The sequence below is a fragment of the Oncorhynchus keta genome, chromosome 21, assembly GCF_023373465.1.
Source record: "Oncorhynchus keta strain PuntledgeMale-10-30-2019 chromosome 21, Oket_V2, whole genome shotgun sequence".
NCBI classification, from domain to species: Eukaryota; Metazoa; Chordata; class Actinopteri; order Salmoniformes; family Salmonidae; genus Oncorhynchus; species Oncorhynchus keta.
In genome coordinates, this window is record NC_068441.1 from 370001 (window position 1) to 383371 (window position 13371).

Sequence of the window (13371 nt, forward strand, 5' to 3'; positions counted from 1 at the left end):
GGCCTTCTTTCCCACCTCCTTGAACTCCCCCAGCTCCGGGGTATCGAAGGAAAGCAGCATCCCCACGTCCTCTTCAAATGCCCCTATCGCAGCACTAACAATCAGTGCAGGGAACACATAATCCAGACCCTCCTTCCACCGATCAGAATTGGAAGTGTCAGTCACATACTGCAGATGAAGCACTGGCAACGAGTCGCAGACCTCATCGACGACCTTCCTCAGTAGGCGAGATGATCGGATCCCCGCTCTTTCTCCCAGCTCCTCCAACGATCTGCTCCTGCTCCGCATCAGATGACCCAGCTTGGTACACCCCACGCCTAACAGGCATGAACGTAGGCTAGCTGAACCCAGAACACGGGACTGGATGGCAGTGTTATGAAAAAGAGGCTCTTCAAAAAGCCACATCCCTGGTGGCGTGCCGGCCTTACGGGACTTGACAAAGACTCTCCAAGCCTGCATAACAGACTCATAAAATGGAGTCAGGCCAGTCAAATCACCCCCCTCCAGCTTTAAGAGGAAAAGATGCTTGTCTAAGCCCAAACAGCCCGCTCTCCTCATCAATGTGTAGGCTGTTTCAACCCAGCTCGAACAGTCTCTGTACAACAATCTCTGGGCTGCTTGGAACCGGAAAGCCGTGATCCTAGAGGAAATGTCCACCAGGCCTTGCCCACCCTCGTGCAGTGGCAGGTACAGGGCTGCAGCTTTGATCCAGTGTTGTCCAGACCAGAAGAAATTGACAAGGGTCCTCTGAAGCTCTTGTATCAGACCCTTTGGTGGCTGTAAAATCATTAGTCTGTGCTACAGGGTAGAGGAAGCAAGATTATTGGCTACCAGTACCCCTCCCCTATAAGACAGCTGGGGTAGCAACCATTTCCATCTTGACAGTCTGGCACACACTTTCTCCAATACACCCTCCCAGTTCTTTTTCTGAAAGACATCAGAGCCTAGAAAAACCCCCAAAGTCTTCATCCCATCTCTGCCCCACTGAAGCCCCCCTGGTAACCTTTGAGTGGACCCCGTTTGAAGCCGACCTGCCCACAGCGCTTCACTCTTTCCCCAATTGACTCTAGCTGAGGAGGCCCCCTCATACACCTTTAAAGTGTTTGAGAGAACCTTAACATCCTCACCCCCTGTAATAAAAACTATCACGTCATCTGCATACGCAGACAGTGCTATCGTGGGACCCTTCATTACACCTGGCACAGAGAACCCAGTAAGCTTCGCTCTTAAAAAACAAAGCATTGGTTCAATCGCCAGACTATATAACTGCCCTGAAATTGGGCATCCCTGCCTGATGCCCCTTTGGACAGGGATGGGGCAACTTAAACCACCACCCACCTTCACCATACACGAGGCTCCAGCATACAGTAAATTCATCCAAGACAGAAAAACATCCCCAAACCCAAAGGCTTTCATTGTTTTAAACAAGTACTGGTGGTCCACACGATCAAAAGCCTTCTCCTGATCGAACGAAAGTAAACCCACATTTACATCAGACAGTTTACAAATGTCTAAAACATCTCTTATTATAAACAAGTTGTCAACAATAGAGCGATCAGGTACACAGTAGGACTGGTCCTTGTGGATCAACAATCCCAGATACTCTTTCAACCTGTTTGAGAGACATTTAGAAACAATTTTGTATTCTGCGCACAGCTAAGCAACAGGTCTCCAATTTTTTATGAGAGCCAAATCCCCCTTTTTTGGCAACAGTGAAAGCACCGCACGTTGACAAGATACTGGAAGAGAACCCTCATGAAAAGATTCACACAGCACTTCATAAAAATCCTCCCCAATAGACCCCCAAAAGTGCTTATAGAACTCAGATGGTAAGTCATCGATGCCAGGGGCTCGGCCTGTTGAGAGCTGCATAACTGCTGTGGACAGCTCCTGCAGTGTAATGTCAGCATCCAATGCGACTCTCTGCTCATGTCCCAATTGAGGAAGAACATGTAACAACTGTTCAGTACACAGAGAGTCACAATCCTCCGCCTTATAAAGGGACGAGTAGAAATCCACGGCATGTTGACGCATTTCAATATCATACATTTACATTTACATTTAAGTCATTTAGCAGACGCTCTTATCCAGAGCGACTTACAAATTGGTGCATTCACCTTATGACATCCAGTGGAACAGTCACTTTACAATAGTGCATCTAAATCTTAAAGGGGGGTGAGAAGGATTACTTATCCTATCCTAGGTATTCCTTAAAGAGGTGGGGTTTCAGGTGTCTCCGGAAGGTGGTGATTGACTCCGCTGTCCTGGCGTCGTGAGGGAGTTTGTTCCACCATTGGGGGCCAGAGCAGCGAACAGTTTTAACTGGGCTGAGCGGGAACTGTACTTCCTCAGTGGTAGGGAGGCGAGCAGGCCAGAGGTGGATGAACGCAGTGCCCTTGTTTGGGTGTAGGGCCTGATCAGAGCCTGGAGGTACTGAGGTGCCGTTCCCTCACAGCTCCGTAGGCAAGCACCATGGTCTTGTAGCGGATGCGAGCTTCAACTGGAAGCCAGTGGAGAGAGCGGAGGAGCGGGGTGACGTGAGAGAACTTGGGAAGGTTGAACACCAGACGGGCTGCGGCGTTCTGGATGAGTTTTAGGGGTTTAATGGCACAGGCAGGGAGCCCAGCCAACAGCGAGTTGCAGTAATCCAGACGGGAGATGACAAGTGCCTGGATTAGGACCTGCGCCGCTTCCTGTGTGAGGCAGGGTCGTACTCTGCGGATGTTGTAGAGCATGAACCTACAGGAACGGGCCACCGCCTTGATGTTAGTTGAGAACGACAGGGTGTTGTCCAGGATCACGCCAAGGTTCTTAGCGCTCTGGGAGGAGGACACAATGGAGTTGTCAACCGTGATGGCGAGATCATGGAACGGGCAGTCCTTCCCCGGGAGGAAGAGCAGCTCCGTCTTGCCGAGGTTCAGCTTGAGGTGGTGATCCGTCATCCACACTGATATGTCTGCCAGACATGCAGAGATGCGATTCGCCACCTGGTCATCATCCATAGTCATCTTCCCATCAGGGAGACGAAGGCAGACCATCTGTTTACGTTGAAACGTCAACTGTCCTAGGTTTTTTTTAAAAGCACTCGGAGCATCCATATCCTTGAGGGAAGCGAAACGAGACCTAATCAAGGCACCCTTCACTCTTTCATGCAGAAACGACCTCAGTTCATGTCTCTTGTCCTGTAAGTTCATGACTAGTCCAAGGTCGTTCTGAGTGAGCAGCTTCAATTCAATAGACTTGATGTCCTGTTCAAGGGCCTTGATAGTCTCTTTAAATTCAATTTGAGACAGAGCAGTATACTGTTGACAAAATACTCGTATTTGGGCCTTCCCAACCTCCCACCATTGTCTCAAGGACTCAAAATTCCCCTTTATAACCCTCCATTTTTCCCAAAACAACACAAACCTGTCACAAAACATGACATCATGTAACAATGTAACATTAAAATACCAATAAGGTGATGACCTTCGTGGACAGGACAAGTGAATATCAACAGTAACAATATGATGATCAGAAAATCCCACAGGAGTAATGGCACACTTTCCAACCCTACTACAGTATTGCTCAGATACAAACAATCTGTCTAACCTTCCAACCCTACTACAGTATTGCTCAGATACATACAACCTGTCTAACCTTGCTGCACTGACACAACCTTCATAAATTTTTAGCCATGTGTACCGCCTAACTTTTGCATTCCTTACTCTCCACACATCAGAAAGCTCAAACTCATTTAATAGGCCAGACAGGCAAGTGGCTGACCGCAGGTGAGGTTCTTCAGCGGTGCGATCAACAGTAAAATCCACTGTACAATTCCAGTCACCCCCTAAAACCATACACCCCTCTTGATCACACTGTCTTAAGGTTTCCTTTATTTGATCAAAGACAGCAATACGCTCTGTACCCTCATTAGGAGCATAAACATTCAAAAAAAAAAAAAACATAACATCCACCTTGACCAATAAGACCCGACCCTTGGCAATCTCTGTTGTTGATACCACAGTCACCCCTAAGCCTGAGGAAAACAAGATTGCCACCCCAGTACTGAAATTAGTACCATGACTGAGTACATGCTGCCCCTCCCACCACATACCCCAGTCAACCTCATTTTCCTCATCACTATGTGTCTCCTGTAGGAAAACTACATTAAGCCTTTTCTGTTTTATTACTTCTAAAACCCAAGCCCTCTTATTCCTGTCCCTTCCCCCATTAATATTAAGAGAACCTACCCTTAGTACTTCCATATAGAAAAGAGAAAAGAAAAGCAGAAGAGCCCACAGAGAAACCAACATGAAAAAAGACACCCTATGAGGCATGATCATCATCATTATTCTTTTTTCTTCTCTTAACCTGAACACGTTTCCCACCACCTTTTGCTGCTGCAACAGCAGTAATACATTTCCTCAAGCGAAACCGCTTCTTCTCACTCAACTGATCTAACCCCACCGTCTTCTGTAACATCACAGCTGACCTCACAAACTTATCAACATCAAAATACTCTGCCAATTTGACAGATTTCCCAAAAGTCTGATCCAGAAACTCATTTACCTCCTCTAGATCATAAACTGAGTCCTCACCATCAGCTGTCATATCCAAAGAGATATGCATATCCTTCTCTTGATCCTCCTCAGCTGAGACCACAGACAACCGACTCCCCTCTACCACATCCCTTTCAACACTCCCCACTTGCACCTCATCACTCGTACCAAGCATCTCCTCCACTACCTGGGAGACTAGCCCCACCTGAACATCACTACTCATAGTGGGCATCTCCTCCATTAACTGGGAGCCTAGCTCCACATGAACCCCAGCACTCGTAGTGGGAATCTCCTCCACTACCTGAGAGCTTAGCTCCACATGAAAACCCTCTTGTACCTCATTACTCGTAGTGGGCATCTCCTCCACTACCTGAGAGCTTAGCTCCACATGAAAACCCTCTTGTACCTCATTACTCGTAGTGGGCATCTCCTCCACTACCTGGGAGCCTAGCACCCCATGAAAACCCTCCTGTACCTCATTACTCATAATGGGCAACTCCTCCACTACCTGGGAGCCTAGCTCTACATGAACCCCAGCACTCGTAGTGGGCAACTCCTCCACTGCCTGGGAGCCTAGCTCTACATGAACCACAGCACTCGTAGTGGGCAACTCCTCCACTACCTGGGAGCCTAGCTCTACATGAACCCCAGCACTCGTAGTGGGCAACTCCTCCACTACCTGGGAGCCTAGCTCTACATGAACCCCAGCACTCGTAGTGGGCAACTCCTCCACTACCTGGGAGCCTAGCTCTACATGAACCACAGCACTCGTAGTGGGCAACTCCTCCACTGCCTGGGAGCCTAGCTCTACATGAACCACAGCACTCGTAGTGGGCAACTCCTCCACTGCCTGGGAGCCTAGCTCTACATGAACCACAGCACTCGTGGTGGGCAACTCCTCCACTGCCTGGGAGCCTAGCTCCACATGAACCCCCTCCTTTACCCCAGCACTCATACTGGGCACCTGCTCACCAGTCTGAGGAACTGGCTCTTCAGATACATCCTTACCTTCTACAACACTATTTTTCTGTAGCATAACATTACCTTCTAATACAAGTTGCAACCCCGTGCCCTCTACAAGGATAACTTGTTCCTCAGCAACAGGTGCTTGTGGCTGCTCTACCGCTGTCAGCTCACCTCTCCCTACATCAGCGGGCCCAGGCGTTACGATAACCACCTGTGCCCCTCCCTCTGCCTTCTCCCTTTTCGGGCAAGCATGTCGCTTATGACCAACATCTCCACACTCAAAACACTGTACTAGCATAAACCATATACAATCTATTGTCATGCTTGATTTTAAACGATAACTCTAAAGTCTGCTCCGGTGAGTCCAAAAACATAAACACCTGTCGCCGAAATGACATTACCGGTTTCAACGCCGGGTGTTTGCAACCCAACGGGACAACCTTAATTGAACTGGCGAACTTCCCAAAGCGCAATAACTCGCGCTCCAATAGCTCATTTGGAATAAACGGTGGTACATTTGAAATCGTTACCCTTGTTGAAGGGGGAAAAAAAGCGGCGTAACTTGAATAAACATTCCTTTAAGAAGTACACCATGCTCAACCATACGACCTACCAGACACTCTTCTTTAAGAAATACCACCACAGCTTTATTCATCCGAGATGCATAAGCAATATTCTCATATCCTACCTTCTCTCCTACGGCGACCAGAAACTCCTCCACCGTGACAGCAGCTTCAGTAACACACCTAAAGCCGTGCCGAAGTGACAGGGACGGCGTCCCCTTTCGGGCTGCCATCCCCTCCAAAATCAGGGTAATTTTGATACGAAAAACAAAATACTTAATTCTACCACACAAAAAAATAATAACGTTAATCATGCACCAAAACAAAATGCCACCAAGAAATAGCAAACCGAAAGACAATTCCCAGCATGCACCAATCACTCCCAGCATGGAGAGAGAGAGAGAGAGAGAGAGAGAGAGAGAGAGAGAGAGAGAGAGAGAGAGAGAGAGAGAGAGAGGCAGAGGCTGGCACTCACCTTTGACTATCTGTTTGGCGCAGGTGTTGTACACCTGTTCTTGTGTTGTGTTGGTGGGGAACACCCGGTCAAACACATAGGACTTCCCCTGTGGAGCCAAGACACACAGTTCCTGGGTCAGTCAATACATCAAAACAAACACCGTCTCTGGCTCTGGATGCATCTCAAAAGGCACCCTATTCCCTGAACAGAAAACATGCACTACTTTTGACCCAATTCCCTATATATTACACTATTTCCCTATGTATTACACTATCATAGGGCTCTGGTAAAAGTAGTACACTATATAGGGAATAGTGTGCATACAGAGACAAACACAGCCCTTAACACGGTCCATGAGAATGTTGCCGCAGGGAATGGGGGCCTATTGGTAGATGTATTTTTTAAAAAGCAGACATTGAATAACTCTTTCAGCATGATGAAATTATTAATTACACTTTGGATGTTGTTTTTCACCTTTATTTAACCAGGGTAGGCTAGTTGAGAACAAGTTCTCATTTGCAACTGCGACCTGGCCAAGATAAAGCATAGCAGGGTGGTGATGCTAGTCAGGCGTGCGGGTGCAGGCAGCGAATGGTTGAAAAGCATGCATTTGGTTTTACTAGTGTTTAAGAGCAGTTGGAGGCCACGGAAGGAGTGTTGTATGGCCTTGAAGCTCGTTTGGAGGTTAGATAGCACAGTGTCCAAGGACGGGCCGGAAGTATATAGAATAATGAGTACGTGTATCAATACACGCACTCATTACAAAGATACAAATGTCCATGTTAACAATTGCCGGAGAGGAAGGAAACCGCTCAGGGATTTCACCATGAATCCAATGATGACTTTAAAACAGTTACAAAGTGTAATGGCTGTGATAGGAGAAAACTGAGGATGGATCAACAACATTATAGTTACTCCCCAATATTAACCTATTTGACGGAAGGATAAAACATATTTCAAAACATGCATCCTGTTTTCAACAAGGCATTAAACTAATATTGCAAAACATGTGGCAAAGCAATTAACATTTTGTCCTGAATACAAAGTGTTATATTTGGGGCACTCTTCATATTTTCAAGCATAGTGGTGACTGCATCGTGTTATGGGTATACTTGCAATCGTTAATGACTGGAGAGTGTGTGTGTGTGTGTGTGTGTGTGTGTGTGTGTGTGTGTGTGTGTGTGTGTGTGTGTGTGTGTGTGTGTGTGTGTGTGTGTGTGTGTGTGTGTGTGTGTGTGTGTGTGTGTGTGTGTGTGTGTGTGGTAAATGGTCTCTGCGGCATGCGGCAAAGTCAGGGATTGAGGTATTGAGGGACGGAGGAACGGAGAAATAGAGGGGTGGAGGAATGGAGGAGCGAAGGGATGAAGGGGTGGCCCTCCCTCCATCCCATCACTCCACCCCTCCCCTGCTGTTAGCCAGCACAGATTCAGTAATTAGTCCATCTGCCTCACTTTTCCTCCTATCTTCTTCTCCCTTTCTCCTCCCCTCGCCTCCTATTCACTGCTCTCTCTCTCTCTCCTAAACCTGCTCCTCCTTTCTCATATTCTTCCTCTCTCATCCCCTCTCCCTTCCTTCTCATCCTCTCCTCTCATCATATCTCTCCTCCTTTCTACTTCTCCTCTTACTATGACCTAGTTGAATAGACGTAGAGTGTTTTTTGTACATCCCATTTAAAATAAAAAGTTTTTCAAGTATCACAATTTCACCGCCGGTCAATATTTACTTACTCACTGGCTTAAGAGTTCAGTTATTAGTTTCTGCTGCAGACAAGGAAATACATGGTTACATGGAGACATTTTCCTGAGGTCCTGATATGACATAGTCGAAGAGGTAATAAACTCCATGTTTCTCGCAATCTGAAATTGGTTTCAAATAACGGAAACAGTTGTCAACTGTCACAATTGCACCGCCCGAGCTCGCCAGGTGCAAACACGCTTTCCATTATAGGTCTGATTACCGTTGGGCACGGGTCCAACGGATGTGCTCCACACAGAGCAGAACCCTGCACTGAGCAGAACCCTGCACTGAGCAGAACCCTGCACTGAGCAGAACCCTGTACTGAGCAGAAAAACAGAAAACGTGTTGGCCTTTACCAGGGGCTTGTAAAATGAGATGAAATGCTTTTATGATATAATGAGGATCAAAAACATCCCAATTGCTTTGCTAAAATGTTTGTTATCCTGATCTCCCTCCTTAAAGCTAATCTACTATGTTTTTTTGTTCTGTTCTGCTGCAGATACATGACAATTCGGATGTTCAAAACACAAAAACACTAAGCTAAGCTGGGACTGTGTCAGTACACCCTTAGAAAAAATTGTTCCGAAAGGATGCTTTGGCTGTCCCCATAGGGAGGACCCTTTTTGGTTCCAGGTAGAACTCTCTGTGGAAAGAGGTCTGGACATGGAACCCAAAGGGGTTCTACCTAGAATCAAAAAGGGTTGTTCTAAGCGTTCTGCTATGGAGACAGCAGAATAACCCTTCTGGTTCTAGATAGCGACAACAACAAACAAAAATCTAAGAATGTACATACACTGTATATGTTCCGGTTCGGTTGAGCGAGCGGTCGCATTCGCACTTCGCTCTGCAGGTTGTATAACTTTTTATAACTTTTTCATTACATTTCATTATAGTACAACGGTTGATTTGTCTAATCTTAGCAATTCTTCTTAGCTAGCTACATAGCCGTCCTTGTATCAGAGATAATTGCATAATTATCGTATTTAAACGTCGCCCTAACGTAGCCTTCACTGCTATTCGCCCAGGAGCTAGCTAACGCACACAGATTAGCATCACTGTAGTGCTATTCACTCAACTGTACGACTTGATTAGTTCAGTGTTAACTAGCTACATAGCTGTCTTTGTTTCAAGATAATTGTGTAGTTTAGTGTGTGTAGCCTTGGAGTGATTATCTTAATTCACTGAGGTTCGCTAGCCAGCTATTTGTCGTCCTTAACGTAGGAGACTCTGCTAGCTAGCCAACAGCTAACTGCTAACAGCTAGCCAACGTCTGCTGTTTTGAATTCAACAACCCGGTCAGGTGGTTTCACATTTTCGTTTCATTGCAGTGCAGCGGTTTGATTTGTTTGATCGTGGCTAGCTGCATAGCCGTCTTTGTTTCAAAGATAATTGTGTAGTCTAGACCGATTCCCTAGGTTAGCTAGCCAGCTATTGTCGTTCTTTTAACTCAACGTAACGTAAACAACACTGCTAGCTAGCCAGCTAGCCCCGAATAGCAGCACTGTAGAATTATTACACTCAACGGAACGACTTGATTAGTGTAGTGTCAACAACGCAGCTACTGCCAGCTAGCCTACTTTAGCAGTACTGTATCATTTTAATCATTTTAGTCAATAAGATTCTTGCTACGTAAGCTTAACTTTCTGAACATTCGAGACGTGTAGTCCGCTTGTCATTCCAATTTCCTTGCATTAGCGTAGCCTTTTCTGTAGCCTGTCAACTATGTGTCTGTCTATCCCTGTTCTCTCCTCTCTGCACAGACCATACAAACGCTCCACACCGCGTGGCGCGACCACCCTAACCTGGTGGTCCCAGCGTACGACCCACGTGGAGTTCCAGGTCTCTGGTAGCCTCTGGAACTGCCAATCTGCGGCCAACAAGGCAGAGTTCATCTCAGCCTATGCCTCCCTCCAGTCCCTTGACTTCTTGGCACTGACGGAAACATGGATCACCACAGATAACACTGCTACTCCTACTGCTCTCTCCTCGTCCGCCCACGTGTTCTCGCACACCCGAGAGCTTCTGGTCAGCGGGGTGGTGGCACCGGGATCCTCATCTCTCCCAAGTGGTCTTTCTCTCTTTCTCCCCTTACCCATCTGTCTATTGCCTCCTTTGAATTCCATGCTGTCACAGTTACCAGCCCTTTCAAGCTTAACATCCTTATCATTTATCGCCCTCCAGGTTCCCTCGGAGAGTTCATCAATGAGCTTGATGCCTTGATAAGCTCCTTTCCTGAGGACGGCTCACCTCTCACAGTTCTGGGCGACTTTAACCTCCCCACGTCTACCTTTGACTCATTCCTCTCTGCCTCCTTCTTTCCACTCCTCTCCTCTTTTGACCTCACCCTCTCACCCCTCCCCCTACTCACAAGGCAGGCAATACGCTTGACCTCATCTTTACTAGATGCTGTTCTTCCACTAACCTCATTGCAACTCCCCTCCAAGTCTCCGACCACTACCTTGTATCCTTTTCCCTCTCGCTCTCATCCAACACTTCCCACACTGCCCCTACTCGGATGGTATCGCGCCGTCCCAATCTTCGCTCTCTCTCCCCCGCTCTCTCTCTCCTCTTCCATCCTATCTTCTCTTCCCTCTGCTCAAACTTTCTCCAACCTATCTCCTGATTCTGCCTCCTCAACCCTCCTCTCCTCCCTTACTGCATCCTTTGACTCCCTATGTCCCCTATCCTCCAGGCCGGCTCGGTCCTCCCCTCCCGCTCCGTGGCTCGACGACTCATTGCGAGCTCACAGAACAGGGCTCCGGGCAGCCGAGCGGAAATGGAGGAAAACTCGCCTCCCTGCGGACCTGGCATCCTTTCACTCCCTCCTCTCTACATTTTCCTCCTCTGTCTCTGCTGCTAAAGCCACTTTCTACCATTCTAAATTCCAAGCATCTGCCTCTAACCCTAGGAAGCTCTTTGCCACCTTCTCCTCCCTCCTGAATCCTCCCCCCCCTCCCTCCTCCCTCTCTGCAGATGACTTCGTCAACCATTTTGAAAAGAAGGTCGATGACATCCGATCCTCGTTTGCTAAGTCAAACGACACCGCTGGTTCTGCTCACACTGCCCTACCCTATGCTCTGACCTCTTTCTCCCCTCTCTCTCCAGATGAAATCTCGCGTCTTGTGACGGCCGGAAAAAAGCCGCCCAACAACCTGCCCGCTTGACCCTATCCCCTCCTCTCTTCTCCAGACCATTTCCGGAGACCTTCTCCCTTACCTTACCTCGCTCATCAACTCATCCCTGACCGCTGGCTCGTCCCTCCCGTCTTCAAGAGAGCGAGAGTTGCACCCCTTCTGAAAAAACCTACACTCGATCCCTCCGATGTCAACAACTACAGACCAGTATCCCTTCTCTCTTTTCTCTCCAAAACTCTTGAGCGTGCCGTCCTTGGCCAGCTCTACCGCTATCTCTCTCAGAATGACCTTCTTGATCCAAATCAGTCAGGTTTCAAGACTAGTCATTCAACTGAGACTGCTCTTCTCTGTATCACGGAGGCGCTCCGCACTGCTAAAGCTAACTCTCTCTCCTCTGCTCTCATCCTTCTAGACCTATCGGCTGCCTTCGATACTGTGAACCATCAGATCCTCCTCTCCACCCTCTCCGAGTTGGGCATCTCCGGCGCGGCCCACGCTTGGATTGCGTCCTATCCTGACAGGTCGCTCCTACCAGGTGGCGTGGCGAGAATCTGTCTCCTCACCACGCGCTCTCACCACTGGTGTCCCCCAGGGCTCTGTTCTAGGCCCTCTCTTATTCTCGCTATACACCAAGTCACTTGGCTCTGTCATAACCTCACATGGTCTCTCCTATCATTGCTATGCAGACGACACACAATTAATCTTCTCCTTTCCCCCTTCTGATGACCAGGTGGCGAATCGCATCTCTGCATGTCTGGCAGACATATCAGTGTGGATGACGGATCACCACCTCAAGCTGAACCTCAGCAAGACGGAGCTCCTCTTCCTCCCGGGGAAGGACTGCCCGTTCCATGATCTCGCCATCACGGTTGACAACTCCATTGTGTCCTCCTCCCAGAGCGCTAAGAACCTTGGCGTGATCCTGGACAACACCCTGACGTTCTCAACTAACATCAAGGCGGTGTCCCGTTCCTGTAGGTTCATGCTCTACAACATCCATGAAGTGTCTCGACCCTGCCTCACACAGGAAGCGGCGCAGGTCCTAATCCAGGCACTTGTCATCTCCGTCTTGATTACTGCAACTCGCTGTTGGCTGGGCTCCCTGCCTGTGCCATTAAACCCTACAACTCATCCAGAACGCCGCAGCCCGTCTGGTGTTCAACCTTCCCAAGTTCTCTCCACGTCACCCCGCTCCTCCGCTCTCTCCACTGGCTTCCAGTTGAAGCTCGCATCCGCTACAAGACCATGGTGCTCGCCTACGGAGCTGTGAGGGGAACGGCACCTCAGTACCTCCAGGCTCTGATCAGGCCCTACACCCAAACAAGGGCACTGCGTTCATCCACCTCTGGCCTGCTCGCCTCCCTACCACTGAGGAAGTACAGTTCCCGCTCAGCCCAGTCAAAACTGTTCGCTGCTCTGGCCCCCAATGGTGGAACAAACTCCCTCACGACGCCAGGACAGCGGAGTCAATCACCACCTTCCGGAGACACCTGAAACCCCACCTCTTCAAGGAATACCTAGGATAGGGTAAGTAAGGGTAAGTAATCCTTCTCACCCCCCAACAAGATTTAGATGCAAGTGGCTGTTCCACTGGTTGTCATAAGGTGTATGCACCAATTTGTAAAGTCGCTCTGGATAAGAGCGTCTGCTAAATGACTTAAATGTAAATGTAAATGTATACATGTGTTTGTGTGTGTGTTTGCGTGCGTGTGTGTTTGCGTGCGTGTGTGTTTGCGTGCTTGTGTGTTTCTGTGTGTGTTTGTGTGTGTGTTTGTGTGTTTGTGTGTGTGTTTGTGTGTGTGTGTGTTTGCGTGCGTGTGTGTTTGTGTGTTGCATGTGAAACACATCTGGCCTCCTTTTCTTCAATGGCCTCCAATCTGTTGTTAGCGTGAGAGTGGGAGAGTGGGGGGAGAGCTGGCTATGAGAGAGGTTCTGGGCTATAGGGGAAAACAAAGAGAAGGGTAGAAAAGGAG

At 48.3% G+C, this 13371-nt stretch overlaps 1 protein-coding gene across 2 annotated transcripts in view; it reads right to left on the reverse strand.

The window, feature by feature from the left end:
• The window catches only part of LOC118399904 (kinesin heavy chain-like), a 146363-nt gene that overhangs the window by 90482 nt on the left and 42510 nt on the right, over nt 1-13371 (reverse strand). For both annotated transcript variants that reach the window (XM_052473186.1, XM_052473185.1), the window contains exon 2: nt 6546-6633. In XM_052473186.1, coding sequence (XP_052329146.1) covers nt 6546-6633 — 88 coding nt within the window. The remainder of the gene's footprint in view (nt 1-6545; nt 6634-13371) is intronic.